The sequence below is a fragment of the Dermacentor albipictus genome, unplaced genomic scaffold, assembly GCF_038994185.2.
Source record: "Dermacentor albipictus isolate Rhodes 1998 colony unplaced genomic scaffold, USDA_Dalb.pri_finalv2 scaffold_98, whole genome shotgun sequence".
NCBI classification, from domain to species: Eukaryota; Metazoa; Arthropoda; class Arachnida; order Ixodida; family Ixodidae; genus Dermacentor; species Dermacentor albipictus.
The window spans coordinates 133088-158936 of record NW_027225652.1 but is presented as its reverse complement, the minus strand read 5'-3'; the positions used below and the strand labels follow the sequence as shown (position 1 = coordinate 158936).

At 46.4% G+C, this 25849-nt stretch overlaps 1 protein-coding gene across 4 annotated transcripts in view; it reads right to left on the bottom strand.

The window, feature by feature from the left end:
- Positions 1-25849, bottom strand: part of LOC139053363 (uncharacterized) — a 200738-nt gene that overhangs the window by 47324 nt on the left and 127565 nt on the right. For all 4 annotated transcript variants that reach the window (XM_070530374.1, XM_070530375.1, XM_070530376.1 and 1 more), the window contains one exon: positions 17983-18098. In XM_070530374.1, the coding sequence (XP_070386475.1) occupies positions 17983-18098 (116 nt within the window). The remainder of the gene's footprint in view (positions 1-17982; positions 18099-25849) is intronic.

The following is a 25849-nucleotide window of genomic DNA, read 5'->3' as shown; positions in this document are numbered from 1 at the left end:
ACACGATTGCAGAATGTGCGCGATATCTTTTGAGCGGAATGTACGGCCACGATCAGTGAGAAGTTGTCGCGGAGCTCTATGCAATAAAATCACGTCGCATAGAAGAAACTTGGCGGCATCTGTGGCTCTGTTTGTAGGAAATGCGCGGCTGATGGCGTATCGCGTGGCGTAATCCGTGGCCACAGTGATCCACCTGTTCCCAGAGGTAGAAAGAGGAAAATGGCCAAGTCCAAACTAAACCGAAATAATGGTTCCGCGGGAATGTCGAGTGGTTGAAGGTACCCAGTAGGGAGAGTCGATGGTGTTTGCGTCGCTGCCATTTCTCACACGCAAAGTATCTTCGAACAGAGCGAGCAAGCCCTGGCCAAAAGAAGCGTCGGCGCATCCGGTCATACATACGTGACACACCCAGGTGACCGGCAGTGGGACGTCGTGAAATTCGTGGACAATAGCCGAGCGAAGGAGTTTAGGGATCACAAGGAGTAATGCAGGGCCGTCGGGGTGAATATTGTGGCGGCAGACTACTCCATCTTGAAATGTGACTAAGCGAAGGGAACTGTCGGCAAGTGACGATTCCAGGCGGTCAATGATGATATGCAAGGTCGTGTCACGGCGCTGCTTGTCGGCGGCGTGTAGCAGTGGAAAAGCAGTGAGAACGCGGGCGCGGTGTCAGTATCAGACGTAGAGGTCGCGTCTTCGACTGGGTAGCGAGAAAGGCAATCAGCGTCCCGGTGTTGGCATCCCGACTTGTAAGACTCTATTTAGGGATGTTCTTGTAGTTGGATGGCCGAACGACTGAGCCGGCCAGTAGGTTCCTTAAGCGACGAAGGCCAACGGAGCGAATGATGGTCTTTGATTACTAAGAAAGGCTTACCATATAAATATGGGCGGAAATCGAAACAGCCGAGGTGAGAGCCGGACATATGAGGTCAGTAATGAAATAGTTGCGCTTTGCAGTTGTCAGGAGCCGGCTAGCGTTGGCAATAACGCGATCGTATCCGTGTTGGCGTTGCGATAAGAAAGCGCCGATCCCATAACCACTGCGATCGGTTCGGACCTCTTAGGTGCGGACGGGTGAAAGTGGGCCAAGACCGGTGGATTAGTGAGAATCCTGATACGGCGTGAAAATGCGGCAGTCTAAGGGGAAACCCACGTAAAAGGCACGTCCTTCTTTAGACGTTCAGTGACTGGTCGAGCGACTGCTGCAAAATCTTCCATGAACCGTTGGAAATAAGAACAGAGCTCCACAAAACTGCGGACGTCTTTGACAGACTGAGGTACAGAAAAAGCCGTCGCTGCTTCAAGCTTCTTCGGGTCGGGTTGTACTCCGGAAGGACCAACGAGATGGCCTGGCACTGTAATCTGTCGGCGCCTGAAGTGGCACTTCACTGAGTTTGATTGGACCCCAGCCTTGCGGAAGACGGCACGGATAACTGCGACGCGCTCAAGCTGCATCTCAAATGTAGAAGGGAACAGCAGGACGTCATCAAGGTAACACAGACAAGTTGACCATTTGAAACCTTGCAGTAAAGAATTGATCATCGGTTCGAACGTGCCGTGAGCACTGCATAAACCAAACGGCATAACCTTGAATTGGTAGAGGCCATCTGGAATGACGAAAGCGGTCTTGGTCTTGCTCATCGACGGAAATCTGCCAATCATCAGATCGAAGGTCGATGGACGAAAAGTATTTGGCACCGTGAAGACAATGAAGAGCCTCGTATATTCGTGGTAAAGGGTAAACGTCCTTTTTAGTTTTTCGGTTTAGGTGGCAGTAATCAAAGCAGAAACGCCACGTATCATCTTTTTGTGACGAGCACTACTGGTGACGCCCAAGGACTAGACGAGGGCTGAACAATGCCTCTGGCGAGCATCTCGTTTACTTCCTGCTGAATAACTTGCCGCTCTGCCGTGGACAAGTGATAAGTCGGCGGTGAGTGGGAACCGCATCACCAGTGTTTATGCGATGCTTAACAAGGGTCGTCTGACCAAGTGGTCGATTGTCAGTTTCAAATATGTCGCGCTAAGAAAGCGAAATGCGACCTTGTGCGGCTTCATGGTCAAGTGCGAGGTACGGAGCGACCATGGGACGTAATGGGCCGTCAAGGTTCAAGGCATCCTGCGGGTAATCAGGAGGATCTCGAGACGCGTCGGCTGCGAAAGCAGTGACGTGGTCTTCTGTCGCTGAGCGGCACGTGGCCAGCGCTATTCCTTCAGGGGATGCTTGCTTCGTCAAGCAAAAATTAATAATGGGGACACACATCCGTTTAGCAGCAACGGTTACGATGGAGTGTGCCATAGAGATGTCGTGCGCCAGGAGGACGTCACGAATAGGTGCGACTACATAGTCCCCATCAGGCACGGTTGCCATTGAAGCCAAATCAACGAAGGTTAGGGTGTTTGGAGGTAAGTCAACAAAAGCTGTAGTGCAGAGGGTGTTCGGTTGTTCAGGGTGAACGTCTGAAAGAAGAGGAAGCTTGATGCATGGCTTACCGGTGGAACAGTCGATGAGGGCAGAATGCGTCGTCAGAAAGTCGAGCCCGAAAATTAGGTCATGAGGGCAACTCGTCAACACGGTGAACAGGACTGGAAATAGGCGGCCAGCCATTCCTATGCGACAAGTGCATATACCCCTGACAGCAACAGTGGCGCCATTGGCGACGAGTATAGCTCGAGTGATGGCAGGGGTAAACACGTTTTTGAGGTGACGACATAGGTTACCGCTCATTATCGACACTGGGGCTCCAGTATCAATTAATGCCGGCAACGGATTACCGTCTATGTCTACTTCATTTATGTTCCTGTTGGTGAAAAGCATCAACGGATGATTTCGACAGGACGAACGTGATGCAGCACTACCTCTTTAGAGCTGCATGGCCTAGCTTACCGTCCGTCGGGTTGGCGAGGAAAAGCGGCGAGGTTGGGGTTACGGGAAGCTATTGCGTTGAGGCGACGGCGATAAAACGGAGGAGCGGCCATCAGGGGCGTCAGAAGTAGGATACAGACGGCGAGGTGAATATCGGCGAGCGCCGCGTATGGGCGAGGAGCATGTAATGAGCCACAGTGTGGCGACATCCAGTTGGTGCGGCAGTGGCAGGATACATGGCCAACGCGGTGGCACCGGAAGCAGATCGGTTTGTCGTCTGGAGATCACCTTCTAGCAGGTTAGCGTCGTATAGGAATGAAATACTGATCATTACATGTTGTGGGCATGGGAATGGGTGCCGAATCAGGTAGGGAGACAGAGCAGGTGGTAGGGATACGAATGGTTTGTAATTTCTTGCCGCCCAACTGCTTGAATAACGGAAATAGTGTGGGCCGCTTGGTCCAAGGTACCGCCAGGGGGTCGTGGATGAAGGGGGTTCAGACTGGCCGCTTCGATCCCACGATGAACGATACGTGTGAAGTTCACTTGAAATGGTCGTATGCTGGTAAGAGCGGCACCAGAGGACATGACATGGGTTTTTAGGGGCCGGGAAAACTGTTGCACAACGTGGCGGCTTTTGGCTACCTAGAAGCGGCGATATTCTTTGACGATTGCCGTGGCGGTAGAAACGTCGTTATAGACAAGCAAATTGAAGGCGTCATCCACGATACCTTTTAGGACATGGCCCACCTTGTCAACCTCGCTCATGTGCTCGTCGACTTTCCGCCAAATCGCGAGCACTTCCTGTTTGTAGGAGACATTCGTTTCGGTCGATGGCGGGACACGAGTGGCAAGCTTTTTCGCGCAGCCTGTTGGTGACCTGACGGGTTCTCAAAGAAGTCGCGAAGCCGCTCCTTTAAAGTGTCCCAGCTGGAGACGTCGATCTCATGCTCGATCTCACCAGACACGTGATGTGCCGTCCAGATAAAACACTTTGACAAGCACGATGGTAGGGTCCCAATGGTGGATTTGGCTGGCTCGCTCATGCATTCTGAGCCAGTCGTTGACGCCAACGTCATTTTTCGTGGAGAATGTGCCAGGATTACAGAGACTAGCAACCGTAACGTACGTTGTGGTGGGCGCCGCATGTGTAGGTGGCGTAGACGTCGTTCCATTGGAAGCCATGGCTGAGAATACGAGTGTGCTACCGCTTCGGATCTCCGTGGCGAGGACGGCGAACGTTCAGCCTCAACCTCAATGTTACGCGAAGGACGAGTCAGCAAGACGCCCAACTATTTACAGGGTATGTTTAGAACAGCGGTTGCAGCACTGACCAGTTAGATTCTTACCCTTTTCGCGAGTGATGGCGCCCAAGCGCTTCGTTCAAACAATCAAATGCCAAACGCGTGTCGTAATATTTTCCCTTCTAAACTCTTTTAGAGGTATTGACCGTTGGACGTGTTTGTAATCCACCATCAATGAAGAATGATGGAAACGAACATGAACGAGACGGAAAACAAGGATGAGCCAACTTGTCCCTGTTTGTTTGTGCCATTCTTCCTAGATTCATTCCTCTAGTTATACTTGTCCACGATAATTTTTTTTATTTTCTGTCCTCTTCATGTAATGCACCTTGTTTTTTATGACTCCTGCTTGTTTCATCACGCTTTCAGCCCCCCTATACTTGGTTGCCTACTTCGTTGACCTATTCCTCCGCTCTGTGTTCTCATTTTACAGGTACAGACACCGAAATACGGTACAGGCACAAATCTCGAAATACTATCCATAAAGGTCCATGCTGAGCTCGTGAAGTCTCTTTGCAGAGAAAACTTTCCCCGCATTCCTGTCACTGTTCTTCTAAAGTACAGTCCGCAGGACATACACTTGAAGACCCGACATGAAGAGCATGCGATTCAGACCACGTCACAATGCCGCGCCGTTCCTAAATAAGCATACGAAACACAAACTTAATCGCTTGTTTGCCTGGGACTTCCGTTAAGGTGTCGTCGTTATATTGCAAAAAGTCTTGAAGCTCACCTAATTTTGTAGGGAGCGCTAAAGATTTGCGTGCTTTCGATTGCGGCTCTCTCTTTCATTGCAAGATTTGTCATGGAGTTCATTGTCTCAGGTTCTTCCACAAGAACAATCGATGGTGCCTAGTGACTTGTCATTCATTGGCGTTCTTCGAATTTCTTGAGGGCGTTTATACGAAACCAATTTTCGTGTGTCCTATGCCTACCTTAACAGAGAAGTTGTTCTTTGGGGTGATGACTATAAAGGTCTCTTGCAATGCATGAGCAACTTGCGAGTCAACTGAAGGAAAAGCAATGCCCGATGACTGATTTCAAGCCGTCCTCTACAGTGATTCTTACCGCAGTACTTTTTCCAGTAACCATTGCTGTCTTCGGCACATTGCGTGCCATCTGGATAGTGTAGAACAGGCGCTCTTTGATGTGGACGACGTAACTGTAGAAAATCTCGCGCTTAGTTTACAATTCGTCGAGGAAGGACAATTGCCTTCGTTTTTAGGGACCAAATATGAGCTAAAAAAGTAAAAAGCCATAACTGATGTGGGTCATGTCCCCGTACGCAAACGGGACATGGAGTAGATATGGTTCCCGGGACTGTTCCTCGGAAGCTTCACGGGGTACGGTGTATTATGGTGTGTTAGATCTCCGAGCTGCCACTTCGTTCCTGTTCAGTTAAAATATTTGTCGTGACACCTAAGGTACAGAAATGTTTCCTCTTTGTTGTTTTTCTCCGAATTTAGCGCCGACTGTTGTGCAAAGTCAGTGCAGGTGTTCCGGTTGAGCAATTCTTACGTTTTCCACTGAAAAGGCTGGAAGCGTCATAGAATAATTTCATCAACACTTAACAGATGCAAATTAAGGAATGAAAACGTACGTCATATATCCAAAACTATTTTACCACAATTATCTCTGTGAATGTTAACATTTTGCCTGGTACTTGAAAAGCATTTATTCACCTATTCAATGTTGTGTCCTTTAAGCTTTTGCTCTCTAGATATTTTTTATCTTGCACAGGCATGTACCCAGGATTTTTTTTCGGGGGGGCCCACCACCTCCATCATCATCATCATCATCATCATCATCATCATCATCATCATCATCATCATCATCATCATCATCATCATCCTGTGTTATGTCCACTGCAGGACGAAGGCCTCTCCCTGCGATCTCCAATTACCCTTGTCCTGCGCCAACCGATTCCAACTAGCGCCCGCGAATTTCCTAATTTCATCGCTCCACCTAGTGTTTTGTCGTCCTCGATTGCGTTTCCCTTCTCTTGGTACCCATTCTGTAACCCTAATGGTCCAACGGTTATCTAACCGGCGCATTACATGACCTGCCCAGCTAGATTTTTTCTCTTGATGTCAATTAGAATATCGTCTATACCCGTTCGCTCTCTGATCCAAACCACTCTTTATCTCTTAACGTTATGCCTAGCAAAGTTCGTTCGATCGCTCTTTGCGTGGTCCTTAACTTGCTCTCAAGTCTGAGCCCCATATGCACTGGCAAAATGCACTGGGAAATGCACTGGGAAATGCACTGGCACATGCATTGGCACTGGACATATTGCACTGGCAAAATGCACTGATTGCACACCGTACTTTTCAATAATAATGGTAAGCTTCCAGTCAGGAGCTGGCAATGTCTGCCGTATGCGATCCAATCTATTTTTATTCATCTGTGAATTTCCTTCTCATGATCAGGGTTCCCTCTGATTAATTAACCTAGGTAAACGTACCCCTTCACAGTTTCTAGTGGCCGACTGGCCATCCTGATCTCTTGTCCCTTTGTCTGGCTATTTATCATTATCTTCATCTTCTGCATAATAATATTCAAGCCCACTCTTACACTCTCTCTGTTAAGGTCTCCAATCATTTGTTGTAACTCGTCTGCATTGTTGTTGAATAGAACAATGTCATCGGCAAACTGAAGGTTGCTGAGATATTTACCGTCGATCTTTACTCCTAAGCCTTCCCAGTTTAATAGCTTGAATTCTTCTAAGCACGCAGAAAATAGCTTTGGAGAAATTGTGTCTCCCTGTATGGCCCCTTTCTCTATAGGTGTCTCCCTGCTTTTCATGTGTAGAATTAAGGTAGCTGTAGAACCTCTGTAGATATTCTAGCGCGAAAAACGAGTCAGTAAGACGAGAAACTATTTACATATTATATTTACAACAACAGTTGCAGCGAAGACCGGTCAGATTCACAGCGCGAGCCCAGTTCATTCTTCCTCCTCTTTTCTGTTGTTATGGCGCCAAAGCTCCTCGTTCAGACAAAGAAATACCTCACGCTTGTAGCGATATTTTCCAAGCTTTTTACGTAAGCGTTCTGTACTCCTTGATTACGTAGTGCCTCTACAATTGCTGGTATCTCTACTGAATCAAATGCCTTTTCGTAATCTATATAAGCAACATAGAGAGGCTTATCGTACTCTGCAGATTTCGCGATAACCTGATTGACGACATGGATGCGACCCATGGTAAAGTATCTATTCCTGAAGCCAGCCTGTTCCCTTGGTTGACAAAATCTAGTGTTAACCTTATTCTATTGGAGATTATTTTGGTAAATATTTTATATAATACTGGGATCAAGCTAATGGTCCCATAATTGTTCAATTCTTTAACGTCTCCTTTTTTTGTGGATTAGTATAATGTCTGCATTCTTCCAGTTTTCTGGGACCTTTGCAATCGATAGAGACTTCGTATACAGAGCCGCCAGTTTTCCAAGCAATATGTCTCCTCCATCTTTGATTAAATCGACTGTTATTCCACCTTATCCTCCCGCTCTTGATCGTTTCATGTCTTGCAGGGTCCTTCTGACCTCATCGCTAGTTATAGAAGAGTTGCTTTATCCTGTTCATTACTGTTTCTAAGTGAACTATCGTGACTCCTCTAGGTACTGTATACAGGTCAGATTAGAATTTTCCCGCTACTTTTACTATATCTTTGAGATTGCTGATGATATTATCCTTCGTATCTTTTAGTGCATGCATCATGGTTTGTCCTATGCCAGGTTTCGTTTTTTACTGATTTCAGGCTGCGTTCATTTTATACGGCTTCTTCAGTCTTTCTCATGTTATCGTTTCGAATATCAGTTATTTTCGTCTCGTTGATCAGTTTTGACAGTTCCGCGAATAGCGGGACGCTGTGCGGCCGCCAGTCCCATGCAACCGCGTAGAGCGGCGCTTTAGGAATCTGTGAGGAGTGGTGGCGTGGGTAGGGAGGGGGGGGGGAATATGCCACTTGATTTCGGGGGGGGGGGCCGGGCCTCCCGGCCCCCCCCCCCCCTGGGTACGTGCCTGATCTTGCAACATGTATGTGATGTGAATAAGTTGCCAGGTTCCCGCCTGTTCACGCGCAGGCGAGAGCCATCAGGCTGCCGTTATGCAGCCTTTTACTCCCCCCCCCCTCTCTCCCCCATCTCCGCTTATTATGTAATCAGTGTACTTACATGCTAAAATAAAACAAACTTCAAAACATCAACTTCAATTGCTCCAGTTTGGTCCATTGTAAGTGGGTTTGCGAGAACCATTCACCATCATGATGTCGTCGAGAGGGTTTTCGAGAAATCTGGCGATGGCGTGCCTTGAAAAATACAGGGAGCGTAAATTCACCTCCGCTTCTAGCGCTTCTAAGCTACTCCTGTCATCGAGCTGTATGGGCGCACATGGGTCTGTTAATGCATTGTCTGGTACGTGAGATCAGCGTAGATGAACGTTTCTGCTGCCTATATCGCTCAAAATAGAAACTGACTTCTCATATAATACCTCTTGCATGTTTTAGTTCTGAGAACTTGTTTTTCGGTAGCGCCCTTGAGTCGTCTATCACCTCGGAGACTGGAGCTTTGGCAACTGTTGACACGATGGCTTTCAGATGAAAGATACCAGTCCGAGACCAATTTTGTACTTGAAGCCTCGCCTCGATATTCCTGGACATTGTGTTAGATATTCCATCAATATGCGCGATAATGCTGCTTCAGATGCAAAGAACAACCACTTGTTTCTTGCCCGAATTTCTTGCCCGAACATCGGACTTGGTTTATCAGAGTTAGCTTTGACCTCCTTCTCTCTTTCAACACCCTCTTTCGGTTTTCGCCGGAGCACGAGCAAATTCTTATGTTTTAGAAGCTCCATATATTGCTGTGCAGCTTCTGTGATCTCGACGACTATCCTTTAGCTCCTCTTGAATAAATAATGACAGATGATGAATGCACTGAATGAACAATTCCTCAGCAATATTTCAGTCTCCCACCATTTAAAATGTCTGTCTTTGGTTTGCTATTGCGACCCAGCATGTAATGAAACTGAGCAGCCTCCTGGAATGCTATTTCGCAGTTTTATCATATTGCGGTTTACTTCGATGAATCGAAGTAAACCGCAGTCACCGTGTGCCATTACCGCATGCTTCAATACAGAGTGGCAAAGACGATCTAGGAGATCGGTAAAGTGGGGAAAACTTGACTACACATGGTAAGGTAGATCCACGTGAAACATGGTAACAGACCGAGGAGAAAGCGCTTGTTTTATCACCTACGGCGATGCGCAGTAACGTCTTGGAGTTCGACATTGAATAAGCGCATCCTTTGGGCAGTTCCACAACATCGAATCGTCAGCCTTTTAATGTACGATTTTTTTTTTCATTTAAAAGAAGAGTAACTGTGTGCATGACGGTCAGGGAAAATCGAAGGAAGGAAGAATAGCAAATAGATCTAGAACACCACACAAAGTTAAACACAAGACATGGTAGTTCTTACAGCCGCTCTTACTGTTTGCGAACACTGATAGATATGAACAAACCTATCTTGTGTTGGTATCGTGTAGTGCGACAAACAAAAAGACCGTGTGAGGATGCCTTCTGGAAGAAGTAACCGCCTATAAAAAAGATCCACGATGTTGCTCAAAAAAAAACGCAGGGAAGTAACGAAAAGGAGATTTATGTAGAATGCCGAGGAGAACATGAATGGGTCTAGGTAAGTGAGGCAGGTGAGGTTGTTTGGCATGTGGTCCATGCCAATGGACCTCCTCCCTCCGTCAAGAGAAATTCGGAGATCTATTTGCCATTCTTCCTTCACCGGTGGCAGTTTCGTATCCGCATATGGTTTCGGGGAGATTGCCTGAGAGAAACTAGTGCCCGTACTGCGAATATGTCGATGCTGCCATCTGCAGGCGACTTGATGAAGCCATTCTAGCTGCCCATGAGCTCCTCAGCTTCCATTCTAGAGATAACCTGTCACACATGGACAGTGACTACGGGCTTAAAACAAGAGCAGTGCATGTGCTTCACTGGGGGACGAGCCACTGCACCAGTACCTTTTGACCCGCCCGTCTTATCCGGAGATGCAGGCGCCATCTTTCGCTATTACCACACCACGACGGGTCACCGCCTGACTGAATCATTAGATGATAGAACAGCCATAATTCCTGAGATTTGTGTAGAATTTTGCGTTGTATTGATGTCTTCTATTGCAGCGTTCTCTTTTTCAAGCGAGATTTTAAACCACACTCTGTACCACTGTTCACTTCTTTGCTAATCTCTATTTTATTAAAAAAATGTTATTGTAAACAGCTACATCATTGTATGCACTGAGGTTTCCAACGAGTGACCAAAACGATGAGTGACTAACCTAACACAACGCATCATTGATACAATGGCACACATCTCCATTATTTGCTCCCATTTTCGAAGTCGTCGAAAGAAAATTCTCACACTTGCCATCACTCGAGGCATTGACATCGCTGATGACAGAACAGTTGGCGTATATGGAATGTGTACAGTCTGCGTCGTCGTTGCTGGTCACCCTAGTGCTGCCGTTTTCACCGTGCTTGCCCACTGCACCACTGACCTGATACTATGTATATGCTTTTTCTCTTATCATTCTGCGATCATTCATTGTTCCGCAAGTACTTTCCGCCTTGACCTCTTTCTCTTCTCCGATCTTCCTGCTACACACGAGGTTCACCTGACCGACTAATGCTGTTCATGTGCGACCACACGTCCTGAGGTACACGAAATTTGCCTTGTCACCACTTCCGGGTGAATATTACATCGCTGCCTGAATTCCTGCCGTTGTTCTCACGAACAGCGCCAGTGTCCACCATACCGTACTCACTGTTACCCAGAACCATACGCCACGTTCCGTGCACCATTTCGGTCATACGAAGCAAGTCTTGCCACAGGAAATATCCCGGAGCTTGATGAGTGCTTTAGCCAATCCCTGCTTCCAAATTTAGCCGTCGACGACTCCTTCAGCCCTTAAACTATGTTATTTGTTGTGACAATGATTCTCCGATACCTCTTGCATAGTTGAGGTAAGCCCTGTGTAAAATATTTTTGCCTCCTTGTAGTTATATTTCCGATCAACAGGACAGTCCCTTGGGCCAGATACATCTTCTCAAACATCATATATACATAGAGATGCTCAGCGGATATACAGTCGACGCTACCAAGCTTAAGTGACGAAGTGCCAAGAGTGGATTAGATGCTAGCAAAACATATCACTGACTTATCCTGATGTCCGCGGGCGTTAACTGCGCATAAACGAAAGATGAAGATGGCACGTAGAGACGTTGCGTTTACTACGGCTCCCTCTATCACTTCGCAAAGAATATCTGCCGACATTTTCGGATCGAAGACGACCTTGGTTGGGTCTATGGTAACAAGCACTTTTCCTCCATCGCCCATTTGAGAAGTATTGGTTAATTGTGAGCCGTATCGAGTGGGATAATACAGCTTTGATAACGCCGGATGAACCTTCATACTATGTTGGCAACCTTACTGTGCACTGTAACGTGCCTTTAAAATGTTATGTAGTGAAGAGAACTCATAAGGGATCATGCATAGGTTTAACGCGTAGATGATGCCGTCGTCGAGTGCTGCATGACTTAATCATACCTAACATCAGCCTATCACTCCTCGTTCAGAAAAGTAACACTCAGCATGCGCTTGTTGTTACAAGCAGGAGTTGTCACATTTGAGCGTGCTTACTCAAACATAGAAAGAATAATCAAACTGAAAGATGGTATGGCTACGACTTACAACGCCTAGAAGTGTGAAATTTCGCGCAGTAGTTAGTGAGTTGCTGTTAGTGAGTTTATCGTTACAGCATCGACCTCCTTATTTCATCAATTTCTTCTTTGCCTCCAGACCCATTTTAGTGTCCCAAATGTCTGTCGAGTGGGATGGATGATTGGCCGAGGAAGCTTCATTTATAGCTGCTAGGTAAGTTAGTGGTTCATGTCAGATCTTCTGTTGTGACGGTATTCGAGTCGACGGGCTCGCATGTATTATTGCGCTAGGTACCTGGGCGCCTCCAGCAGACTTATGTCACGGACTTTTTTTAACGTAGATGTGAACGAGATCGTGCTCCCAGGGTTCGATTTCCGTTGCTACGTATTCTAGGCAGAAGTGCAGCCTTGCGTTTTCTTGTTCATTGTCCTGTCCAGTGTGAATGCCATCTTGATTTTTGTAGATTTGATAGTGCACATCACTCTAGTGGCATTCGAGAACCAGGCTAATCAATGAGTTGATTTTTGTGGCTCTAATTTATTGAACCTTCAGAGGGGAAATGTCTCAGAAGTAGTTCGCGAGCATCATCGTTTTACCAACTCGCTGTTCTTGGTAGTGTAGCCATAACGTTTGCTGCATCGCGGCCAGGGACGACTGCAAGTAGATCAGCTTGCGCCCGGAGAGCTCTACGTTGAGCATACCAGCTCATCAAACTGTTCCCAGAGCGTCGTCCAGTCTGGTGCTCAGCCGTCGAACGTCAGCAGTTCATTTTTTTTTGGTACGCAACCAGAGGATTGCTGAGTACACTGTCTTGGTGTCGATGTTTTCGGTGGGGTTGAAGGACCCGGGTTGGGAAGGTTTCGTAAGTGATAGTTGAGTATAGCAGGCTTGGCGACCACGCGATCGTTGCAATATACCGCGCGTTCTTACTCAGCCTCCGCTTCGGTGTCCGTAAGGAGTGATAGTATCTCAGAGTATGTTTCAGGTAGGTGTGCAGAGCCTAAAGGTGTTCTCTAAGTAGAAAGAGGGCCATTTCGCTATCGCGGCACAGGCCAACGCTGCGTCGTTCCCGTGGATAATCCATTTGCATTGAAAACGTTCAGCCTTGCCCTTGGAGTGCCGTCATATCACACATTGATGTCCTTCGCGTAGCCCGCCGAAAGTTGGGGGATTTGATCGGCATCGATAGGAAGCCGAAAAGGTAGACGGACAGACCGCCATTGGAATCTCAACCTGGCTACGTTTAAAGCTAGAATTTCATCTAGTGAGTCGAGTCTAGCACTGCTATTGGAGGAATTAGAGGGCAGTAAATGGGATATAATAGGATTCAATGAAGTTAGGAAGAGAAAAGAAGCGTATACAGTGCTGAAAAGTGGGCACGTCCTGTGCTTCCGGGGCTTAGCGGAGAGACGAGAATTAGGAGTCGGATTCCTGATCAATAACGATATATCTTGTAACATACAGAAATTCTATAGCATTAAAGAGAGGGTGGCAGGTCTTGTTGTGAAACTTAACAAGAGGTACAAATTCAAGGTCGTACAGGTCTACGCCCCTACATCCAGTCATGATGACCAGGAAGTCGAAAGCTTCTATGAAGACGTGGAATTGGTGATAGGTAAAGTCAAAACAAAATACACTGTACTGATGGGCGACTTCAATGCCAGGGTAGACAAGAAGCAGGTTAGAGACCAGTCAGTGGGGGAATATGGCGTGGGCTCTAGGAATATCAGGGGAGAGTTATTAGTAGAGTTTGCAGAACAGAATACTATGAGGATAATCAATACCTTCTTCCAGAAGCGGGATAGTCTAAAGTGGACATGGAAGAGCTCGAATGGCGAGAATGGAAATAAAATAGACTTTATACTCTGCGCTAACCCAGGCATCATAAAAGATGTGGACGTGCTCGGCAAGGTGCGCTGCAGTAACCATAGGATGGTAAGAACTCGAATTACCCAAGACTTGAGGGTGGAACGGAAGAAACTGATACATAAGTAGCCAATCCATGAGATAGCAGTAAGAGGGAAAATAGATGAATTCCGGATCAAGCTACTGAAAAGGTATTCGGCTTTAACACAGGTAGAGGGCCTTAGTGTTCAATATGTGAACAACAATCTTATGGGCATCATTAAGAAGTGTGCAATACAAGTCGGCGCTAACTCAGTTAGACAGGATTCCAGTAAGATATCGCAGGGGACAAAAGATCTCATCAAGAAGCGCCAATGTATGAAAGCCTCTAATCCACCAGCTAGAATATACCTGGCAGAAATTTCGAAGTTAATCAACAAGCGTAAGACAACTGACGGAGGCAAGTAAAATATAGATAGAATTCAACATGCTCTCAAGTACGGAGGAAGCCTAAAAACAATGAAGAAGAAACTAGGAATAGGGAAGAATGAGATGTATGCGTTAAGAGACAAAGCCAGCAATATTATTACTAATATGGATGATATAGTTTAAGTAGCTGAGGAGCTTCATAGAGATTTATACACTACCAGTGGCACCCACGACGGTAATGGAAGAGAGAATAGTGTAGAGGAATTTGAAATCGCACTAGTAACGCCGGAAGAAGTAAAGAAAGCCTTGGGAGCTATGCAAAGGGGGAAGGCAGCTGGGGAGGATCAGGTAACAACAGATTTGTTAACGGACGGTGGGCAGATTGTTCTAGAAAAACTGGCCACCCTGTATACACAATGCCTCATGACCTCGAGCGTTCCGGAATCTTGGAAGAACGCTAACATAATCATAATTCATAAGAAAGGGGCCGCCAATCACTTGAAAAATTATAGACCAATCAGCTTACTGCCAATGCCTTCAAAAATATTTACAAAGGTAATGGCAAATAGAATCAGGAGCATCTTAGACTTCTGTCAACCAAAGTACCAGGCAGGATTCCGTAAAGGCTACTCAACAATAGACCATATTCACACCATCATTCAGGTGATAGAGAAATGTGCAGAATATAACCAACCCTTATATATAGCTTTCATTGATTACGAGAAAGCGTTGGATTCAGTCGAAACCTCAGCAGTCACGGAGGCATTACGGAATCAGGGTGTAGACGAAGCGTATGTAAATTACTGAGAGATATCTAAAGCGGTTCCACCGCCACCATAGTCCTCCATAAAGCAAGCACCAAAATCCCAATAAAGAAAGGCGTCAGGCAGGGAGTTACCACCTCTCCAATGCTATTCACAGCGTGTTTACAGGAGGGATTCAGAGACCTGGATTGGGAAGAATTGGGGTTAAGAGTTATTGAGAATACCTTAGTAACTTGCGATTCGCTCATGATATTACCTTGCTTACTAACTCAGGGGACCAATTGCAATGCACGCTCACTCACCTAGAGAGGAAAAGCAGAAGAGTTGGTCTAAAAATTAATCTGCAGAAAAAGAAAAGTAATGTTTAACATTCTCGGAAGGGAACCGCAATTTACAATAAGTAGCGAGGAACTGGAAGTGTTAAGGATATACAGCTACTTAAGACAGGTAATGACGGCGGATCCGGATCATGCGACGGAAATAATCAGAAGAATAAGAGTGGGTTCGGCTGCGTTTGGCAGGCGTTCTCAGATCATGAACAGCAGGTTGCCATTATCCCTCAAAGAAAAGGGTATAATAGCTGTGTCTTACCAGTACTCACATACGGGGCAGAAACCAGGAGGCTTACGAAAAGGTTTCTACCTAAATTGAGGGCGACGCAACGAGCTATCTAAAGAAGAGTGATAGGTGTAACTTTAAGGGATAAGAAAAGAGCAGATTGGGTGTGGGAACAAACGCTAGTTAACGACACCTTAGCTGAAATAAAACAAAAGAAATGGGCAAGGGAAGGAAATGTAATGAGGCCAGAATGTAACCGATGGTCATTAAGGGTTACGGACTAGATTCCAAGGGTAGGGAAGCGCAGCAGGGGGCGGCAGAAAGTTAGGTGGGTGGATGAGATTAAGAAGTTTGCAGGGAAAACATAGCCACAATTAGTACATGGCCGGGGTAGTTGGAGAAGTATGAGAGAGGCCTTTGCCCTGCAGTGGGCGTCACCAGGCTGATGATGATGATAATGGTGATGAATATGATAGGTAGCGGAGCACGGCAGCGTTCCCACATAAAGGTGGCCGTAGCTCTATGTTCCAATGTTTTGCGACAGAACGTGACGATGCTCAGTGCTTGCGTGAGGAGCAACGTTTACTGAAAGTACTAAGCGTCCGACTCGGTCGGTCGGTCGCTTACTCCAAGGGATAGCGCCCAGTGCCTCATGTATTTTTTGTCCTCTTCTTTTTAATACTTCAGCACCTTGTGTACCATGCACACCATGCTTCACATATCACATTCACCTGTTTGCCTAGGTGAAGCTCACTAATATCGTGAAAATAATTCGTATGCTCTAAAGAACACAATATAATATGGTAATTTTTGTTCATGTTGTTGACCTTGATTTAAGTTATTGTTTATTGTGAGAAAATTTAACATGAAAGGCATGTGCTATCGGGGCTTTCTTTCGTCAGATTTATTTGTGCGCTGTCATTCTGAAAGTTCCGAGGAATAACATTGCCGCGAATGTTATTAATAACAATAACAAGCTGCAGTTGCTGCGAAAGAATTTGTTAACAATATTTGAGAACATAAATGGACACCCGATCCTATTACCCAGTGGTCTCCTATTCTATAAAGATAATAGAGTTAAAGCTTCTAAATAATAGGATTATAAATTATCTCTTTATATCTATAAACACAAACTTCCACAAGATACAAAACCTTCCCCACATGACTACAGCATGCCCAATAGGCTAGTGTCTATACATATTGCAGTAGATCTGGGGTGGACTACTGCGCGCCAACAATATACAACGTCTTCAAAAACTCGCATTAATTTCAGTGTCCCGCTCAACTCGCTTAAATCAGAAGTGCGTGATTACTTGTTGACACATTGAACTTTTTCTTTCTTTTTTGCTGGCTGATACATTTCCTGCAGCGTCCACGAGTTCTGAGACAGTCTCCACTATGTGTGCTGTATACAGAAAATTCATTTGCTCATCAGAATAACTGTATGCAATTAAAATTGTTATAATTTGTCAAATCCACTGCCTGTTGCTCACTGTAGACCCTCAGGTCCCATCCAGCCGTCTGTGACAGCCTTTTGCCAGGGAGATCCGCAACTTGTGTGTTGAAAATAAAGTGGATTGTGGTATTAACGCAATAGTGTTAAGGATCCCGCGGTGCAGAAAACATGATGGCGGCGTCTCGCGCAGTAGCTGGCCCTGGCGTCGTTTGTGCAAATATTTTCATATATATGTAGGTATATGTACATACCACGCATTCCCTTATGACATGTGATGCATACGTGCTATATTACTGCGCCATTCTTGCTCATAATTTGTGTTGCATTCTTGGCAATGTTATTCCTCGGAACTTTCAGAATGACAGCGCACAAATAAATCTGACGAAAGAAAGCCTCGCTAGCACATGCCTTTTATGTTAAACTTTCTCACATTAAACAATCAGAGTGCGAAATAATAACAGAAAGCTGAAAATATTTTTTTTTTGGTACAACTGTGCACTATCTGCGGGATCGGTCTACGCAAGAGGCCGCGTTACGGTTAAATTAGGATTACATAAGCTGCACTTGCCGGGAAGCGTGCGAAGCAGATCGGGATCTTTGAATGCTATAGAGTTCTACTCTTAAAGGCGATGCTTAGGAGTGCTCATTTTTTTCATTGTTGTTGCTCATATGAAATTTTAAAACCTAGAGAAGTTTGTTGCCGGCAATATCAATAAAAACGATTGTACAGGCACCGGTTCATTCTCAAGATTACGCAGATACTATGTGCCATTTTGTATCATTCTGGCTGCTGAGTTTTCTCGGATGTGTCATACACACTTTGAGAACCGTAGCAGAAATCACTCATATTCACAGTTAAAAAACTTTGTTTTTTGCCCATTTTCACTTGCGCGAATACAACGTTCAGTGCTTCAAATCATGGAACCAGAATATATCACTCCAGTTGCGCCATGTGAGTCAGAAGGAGAGAGAACGCTTAATCTGTTGCAAAAATTATAAATACACGTATATTTCACGACGGCTGTACTTACTTCAGAGCCATTCCAACATATATGCCGTTTGAGTAAGTGTACAGCCAATGGTGGAGAATGGTATAGCTCGGCCGTAGTTTTGCGTCTCTCTTATTATACATGAGGCTGGAAAGCATCTGCCGGAAAAAACACATAAGAGCCAATAAATATATTCGCAAACATCTCTACACCTTAGCAGTGGGAGCTTAAGAACTTTTATTGTTTCCGTCGTTTCTCTTGGCCTAAACCGTTAATGTACAGGGGGTATCATGCTGTGTTAAAGGTAGACGTAGGCTTTTTGAACTTCTCCCATGCACATACCACTTGGCTGCGTCACTTCAGGTTGAGCTCTAAAATAGAGTGTTTTCAAACGACTCATGCATTCTTGCAAGTGGGCTGCGTTATGCATACTCAAAATGAACATCAAATTTTGTATTGTTTTTCAGCCAAGGCATTTGACTAGAACCTCTCTATATAAATAGATATCGCTGCCATTCTTACTGCGTTAGTGTCCTCGCAGTGCTCTCGCAATCATTTTTATGTATGTATTGGGGAGCCATATTTATTTGGGTATTGTTCTCAAGTGCACTTGCATAACCTATCCATTATTTGGGATTCTACTGTCAATAGATGATTAATTATTTTCAGCTATTATAAATGAGTAGGAACTTTAACTATTGGCACTAATGTTTGTTTATCTAATGACCGCATTTCCCCAGCTAGCAAATGTTTAAAGTAATCTCTCAGCGTAGGGCACACCTTTCTGTTGCGGAGTATTCGAATGGTCTGAATGGTTCGATCGGTTGACTACGTCGTCCCCGGCCTTGTGTATTCAAACTCTGCTTCCTACGCGAATGCTGGTTACATGGTAGAACTTTCGTTAGCACAAGCAAACACGCTGGTAGGTTTCTTCGGTCTGTGAGACAGCTGTTAAGCCTCAACGGTGTATTGCACAGGCGGCGCGCTGAAGAAGATGATGCTGGCCATGATGATGAATATATACAGATGAAGGGGCAATATAATGCTCAGACAAATTCCCCCGCGCGTGAAAGCGGCCAACCTGGCCGCTGGTTATGGCGGAAAACGCCGTATGAAAGGTTTTAAACGAGAAACATGCACAATCTCCGTGGCACGGCAGCAGCCGTCCAAAGGGGGAACAACTGGAGTCACACGACCGTTAACTGGTGAAGTCTGTTCCCGGACTATGTAGGTCCCGATAAAACGGGACTGAAATTTCTCGCACAATTCAGGAGCGCGAACTCAGGTCCACAGTAACTCTTCGTCTCCAGAGTGGAAGGAAATGACACGGTGAGATGCATCATAGCGAATTTCGCGGTCTCGTTGGCGACACCGGCAATGCGCGAAATTAACTGCTCGCACACTGATGTGGACGAAGGCACGGGGACACCGAAGAAAGAAGCATCGAGGATATTGAGCGGTTGGCACCATACAAGAGGAAAAAGGGCGAATATCCCGTAGTGCGTTGGACGGCCGTGTTTTATGCGAAAGTGACGAATGGTAGAATGACATCCCAATTGGTGTGGTCAGGGTTGATGTACATAGATATCATGTCGGACAGCGTGCGATGAAAGCGCTCTGTGAGACCATTAGTTTGAGGGTGGTAGCTGGAAGTCGTTTTATGGATGTCATTGCACGTACGGAGAACATCGCCGAGAAGTTTAGAGAGAAAAGTCCTGCCACGGTCACCCAAAAGGACACGTGGGACGCCGTGCCGTAAAAAGATAGCCTTCAAGAAAAAGGCCGCAACCTCCTCTGCGGATCCCGAAGATAGTGCGGCTGTTTCAGCGTACCGTGTCAAGTGGTCTAAAGCTGTTCCGATCCATCGTTTTCCGCCATTGGTTAAGGGTAGTGGTCCATAGAGGTCGATACTAATGACTGCGAAAGGAGCTTCAGGACACGGGACAGGTTGGAGCAGTCCAGCCGAAGGTGAGGTCAGTCGTCTGTGGTGTTGGCAGAGCGAACAGGAAGCCACGTATTCCGCTACGCTGTTGCAAGTCCAGGCCAAGAAAAGCGGCTGCGAATTCGCTCGTATGTTTTATGGAAGCCAAATGACCGGCAGTGAGATCATCGTGAAAGGACTCCAATATCTGGGCCCGAAGTGATCGTGGAATGACAGGTACCCAAGGGTGTCCTTCAGTATGAAACACGTAGTGTTATAATATCGATTTTTCAATCTTCAAATTCATCAACTGCCGACGGAGCCGATCATAAGGTATGCGAGATGGTGCGCGAATACGTTCCATAACGCACTGGCAGTGGGAGTCATTACGTTGGCTAGAGGCAAACGTATGAGAATAGCTGGATGGAAGCCGGTCGAGAGCTGCGAGTGAAGGGAATGCTGGCGACGCGTCCTGCGGTTTTCTCACGGAAGGTGGTAAGCAAGCAGCGTTTGAAGACGGTGGTAGGAGACAACGAGAGAGAGCATCGGCATCCTGGTGTTTCTTTCCAGACTTGTAGGTGACGTCGAAGTCGTATTCTTGTAAACGGAGTATCCAACGGCCGACACGTCCCGTTAAATTCTTTAGCGTCACCAACCAGCACAAGGCGTAGTGATCAGTAACGACCGTAAATTGGCGGCCGTGCAGATAAGACCGAAATTTTTGGACGGACCAAACAACGGTGAGACACTGGCTCGGTAATCGTATAATTTTTATGCGAAGCATATTACGAGAGCTCAACCCAGCTCCTCAGGCGCGGCGGTGTCGCCTAGAATACCACGTGACACCATGACGTCACGACAGAGGAGAAGTGGCTTTGGCTCAACTCTTGCAAGATGGGCCGGGTGGGAATCGAACCAGGGTCTCCGGAGTGTGAGACGGAGACGCTACCACTGAGCCACTAGTACGATGCTTCAAAGCGGTACAAAAGCGCCTCTAGTGAATGCGGTGTTGCCTTAGAAGCGAGCTGTTTCTATAAGGCTCAGGTGTGCGTCGCTTGCTCAGGCGCACATTTCGTTGCCGCGCTGAACGCTGCGTTGCTCGACGCTCACCGCGTCCAATGCGGGGCGTCCAAGGCGAAGCAGAGTAACGCATGAGTTGTTTCTTCGTCTAGCCGAACCAAATATAGCCAAGCAACAGCAGTTCACCAAGCTAAACAGTGGTTCAACAACTAAAATAAAGGCTAGTATGCTTCGCATCCTGGGCTTAACCTTACCTAAGCCACAGCCATTTTTTCACTTCAGCTGTTAGCGTGCGACTTGAGTATGTAACCACACGTTCTTAAGAATTTTGCTGACGCTGCAGAACAGCGCCGATACCATGCCCGATGGCGTCAGTATGTAGAAGAGTGGCTGCGGTGTTGTCGAAATGACAAGGCGCAGGCTCTGACGTGAGGGCACGCTTGAGGGCGTCAAAAGCAGTTTGGCATTCGTCCGACCATGCGTAAAGAGCTCCAGAAGGAAGGAGTTGATGGAGCGGTGCCGCAATGGTGGTAAAGTTACGTATGAAGCGCCGGAAATGCGAAGCTAGGCCAAGGAAGCTATGCAAGACTTTGGCGCGTTGAGGCCTGGGGAAGCGGAGGACAGCGGTAATTTTGTCGAGGTTGGGTGGAAGGCCCTCCTTGCTGACAAGGTTTCCGAGCACTTTAATGCTTTTGCTGGCGAAGTGGCACTTTTTTGTATTCAGCTAAAGGCCTGCAGCTGAGAGGCATGTCAGGACTTCGTCGAGGCGCTCCAAGTGCTGATAGAAGGTCGACGAAAATATGATGATGTCGTCAAGGTAACATAAGCAAGTCTTCCCCTTTAGGCCCCGTAGTACGGTGTCAATCATGCGCTCAAATGTGGCGGAATCATTACAGAGGCCGAAAGGCATTCCGTTGAATTCGTAAAGTCCATCGGGTGTAGCAAAGGTGGTTTTCTCCTTGTCTACTTCGTGCATGGGTAACTGCCAGTATTCGCAGCATAGATCAAGGCTGGAGAAATACTCCGCGCCTTGTAATGAATCTAACGCAACATCGATTCGGGGCAGTGGATATATGACATTAGTTAGCAGGAAGGAGCTTATTTGAAGACAAGTATGTACCTATTGTCTCGTATTCATTTCTACTGCAGCATTTTCTTCTTTTTCACGGAGCCCATCAAAGCCGCGCTTTTCTGTTCAAAGCAAGGGCGTCTCTGCTGAAGATGTGTCAGATCATCCACCGGACCACTAGGCCATACCATCATCAAAGGAATGGGTTGAACGAGCATTTCAACCATACTTTTTGTGACATCCGTGCCACGTATGTCGCATGCGACCATTCCAACGGGGACGTTGTGCCTCCTCTCGTCACATTCGTCTATAATACTGCCACTCAATTCATCCCTGGTCCTTCTCCGTTTTCTTACTGTACGGCTGCGAAGGTTCCTGCCGCATCGATAGAGTTTGGTCCTACAAGCCTGGTCCAGGTGCATTAGCAGTGCTTCACGCAAAGGGGCGGTTCTGACTGCTCGCAGTGTTCTGAAAGCCGCACCGAGTTGGATCTCTCGCTCCTTGCGAACCTCGTCAATAAACACCTTGACAAATAATTTAATAAGTTTGTCGTGAGAGCGCCGGCTTTCGTTTTCACCTTCTTTGTGATTAAGTGATTGTGACCCTTTCTTTTGCTATGCCTACATGCTTTGATAACTGCGTGCTTTGATAACTGATTTAGTATACCACGCGCTGACGCACCATTGCTATAGTGTTTGTGTACTCCAAAGCGCCAATCGGGTTTCGCCGCTCGCGGCGAAGTGGGAGGAACCGTAGCAGACGACGCCCAGCTAACTCCGCCTCTGGCACCGATTGCGCTTGCGCCGCAATACTTCGCGCGGCGCCCGTCGTGGTGCTCCGCGGAACGCGGCCACCCGCTCTCTGAACTCCAACGGCTCTCTATTTCTAACAGTGGCCACGCCTGTACGTACATCGTGGGGGCTAACCGTCTATCTATCGGTTAGTCTCCATATCTCTCCGTCTATCTGTCTGTGTCTACAACCTTATAATGCTAAACTTCCACCAATGGGACAAGGGAGTCCATGGGCTCCTGTGTACGGCATTGGGTTGACGTACTTAAACAATAAGGTTTGAAACGAAATGTTAGACAAACTTGACTCATGGAATATGTGAGACTGAGTATTTGTCGCTGTTCAATGAACTTCTTTCACGTCTTCTTGGAGCGGCTGTAATGTACCACTTGTTCTATGCCACCCTTCAGTGAAGTTGGCACCAACGTAGGCCATTCGGTAGGTGCAACCAGGTATGTTAAGTTGTTCCGTAAACCTTAGCTTGCGTGTAGAAAGCTTCAATATGGACGCCGTTACACGCGCGGCGTCGAAGGACCAACAGATATGCGCGAACGTGGTCGTGGGCACTAAATTGACCTCGACGGTGCAACGCCTGGTGTGACGCAAGGAAAGCGCATTTTGATACATGCGTCAAAGAAAAATAAACAGATAGAGCGAACATGCACAGCGAGCACCAAGGCGTCGAAGCACAAACGGCAAGGATGCGAGCGTGACGATTCTTTTCTTCACCTCCAGGTGCCTTCCTCCTGCGGAGCACGCTTCTCTAGCGGCTTCAATGGTAACATCGCCAATTCTGCAGGCCGGCCATCCACGCTTGAGCGTAAACTATTTCAGAATTTCGCCCAAAATGCGACGCGTTCATTGCAATAGCAAATAATCCACAGCTATACGAAGTGAGGATAGCAGTTTCGTCAGCAGCATAAACTTGTAAACATTCGCTTACTCATACACTCAACGAGCATGGTGTGACGCGTGCACAGGCAAACATGAACACATTCCACTCGATGACCGTGAACGCACGCAGTCAAAACGCTTCCTTGAGGCAGCGCGGCAGCAGCAGTGACCGAAAGTTGCGTTCGTGCTGCTTGTAGCTGCAACGCAAACAGAGCGGCGAGAGCGCCCGCTCCGCTATGAGTGGTCGGTGCACCTAGACTCTGTCCCCATCGCAGATTGCTTTAAAGATAGAACACGCGCGGTCGTGCCATACGCAGCTGCTGTGGGTAGAACATCCCCTCCCCACTCCCTACCCTCCCTCCAGTGCCTTGCTCCGCGACGGAAGACGGCGCGCTTCTTCCTCGTTTTTCCTTCTTTGGGTGCATGAGATTGAGCCGCCATTGTCGGCTCATTCTGGCACGCTTTCATTCGCATATACAGCATATGCCGCGCGGCAACTATGTTATCCCATGGGTACCTTATGTAGAACATCACGGGGCGGTGGACGGCGAGGGGAAAAATGCGAGAACAGCGGCTAAAATACTCGTCTCACACATGAGACAGATTAGCTGTTGCGTATGTTGTGATACTTCATTGTTTCAATGATAATAACAATAACGTTGACATCCGTCCACATATTAGAGCATTGTCGTTAGGCTGAAGCCTAAGAGACTCCCAAATGAGTCACTTAAGAACACCTTTTATGAGGAGAGCCTCTGCTCCGCAAAACGAAACACACGAAGCACAGTGACAGTGGCGACTACAGGCATCGATAGTTCATATCCTTGGGTTAGGTGCATAGACTACTTATACATTACTCATATTTTATTCCTGTGGTATCGTTGGTGCTTGCTTACATTCAGATAGTACATAACTACTTCTTTTTCTGAGCGCAATCAAATTGGATAAAAATTATTCTGCTATAGAATCGGCAACAATATTCTGATCATTTCCAATCGGATCGGAAACCTACAAGCACGTTTGCGGGGAGCGATAACTTTACCAGTTGTCAGTATGTAAAAAAGTGGTGACAGAAAAAGCTTAAAAGTAAACAAGCCTCATACAGGCCCTATAACTCAACGCTGTTCCAGTCTGTTTTTATTCAATCCTTTTTAATTACCTTCCCCGCTCGTAAAATATATTTTGAGCCATGTCTACTTCACAGGTCTCACGAAGCATCACGAAGACCGCGAATGCGTCTCGTCTTTTATGACTTGTATACAAGGGTTTAAGTTGAACACAAGTAGAACGTTTAAGAATTGTACAACATTTTCTATGTTAGCCCTCTAGTATTGAGGAATTTTTTTTAGACTGGAGAAACTTCATCTCTTTGTCCCGCGACGTTACAACACTTCAAAAACAGCAAAAGAGCACTTTAGACGGTCGCGTACGCGCTATTAATGTAATATTATGCCGACCAAAGCTGCATTTTTTTTTGCTACTATAGCAGGAGTATGTCCCGTTGTGAAAGGCATGGAAAGTGGCTGGCCACGTACGGGTCTGGCAGTGGCTGCTTGGAGCTGCGAGGAAGAATGATTCTCAAGAGAGTAAAAAAAAATTATTTCCTAGACGTTTAAGATTTTCGAGCCCGTTCTTGAGGTTTATGACATTGCTCTAACAACTCTTCTGCGTTGAAAATTCCATTAAGCTGCACTTTTTGCTTCCAATTCTAGTTGTCACAGTTTTCGGTTAAGCACCGCAATCTAAGCAAGTGGAAGCGGAACATTCACCAACTCCTGCACTATCCTCTGTTATCTATTTGAAAGCTACTAGCCGAGCTCCACTGATACCTTCTGCCCCTCTGCGCAGTACGCGTTTCTTGTCAGCCAATGAGATCCTGTGAAAGAAGGCAATGATATTTCCTTTGAAAGCATACAGATGTGACGTCTTATAAATGGTGTGAGCGTTTCATGGGGCTATTCAAACAGCATAGAGGATCACTGCTTCGTGCTTGAACTTGACGTCAGGCGATAAGAATAATATCAAAATATAAGTTTTGCTTTGTAGGGCCGATGGTTTACGCTGGAATTTTACACGATAAAATACTTCAACAGATGACAACTACTTGTAGGTTTGTTTCCAAAGACATTGTAGTTTTGTTTGCAAAAATTAAGAAATTTATTTTTTATTGTAATTTTTAATACAAAGCTTAGTGTAATCCCTGTGGTTTAGGGA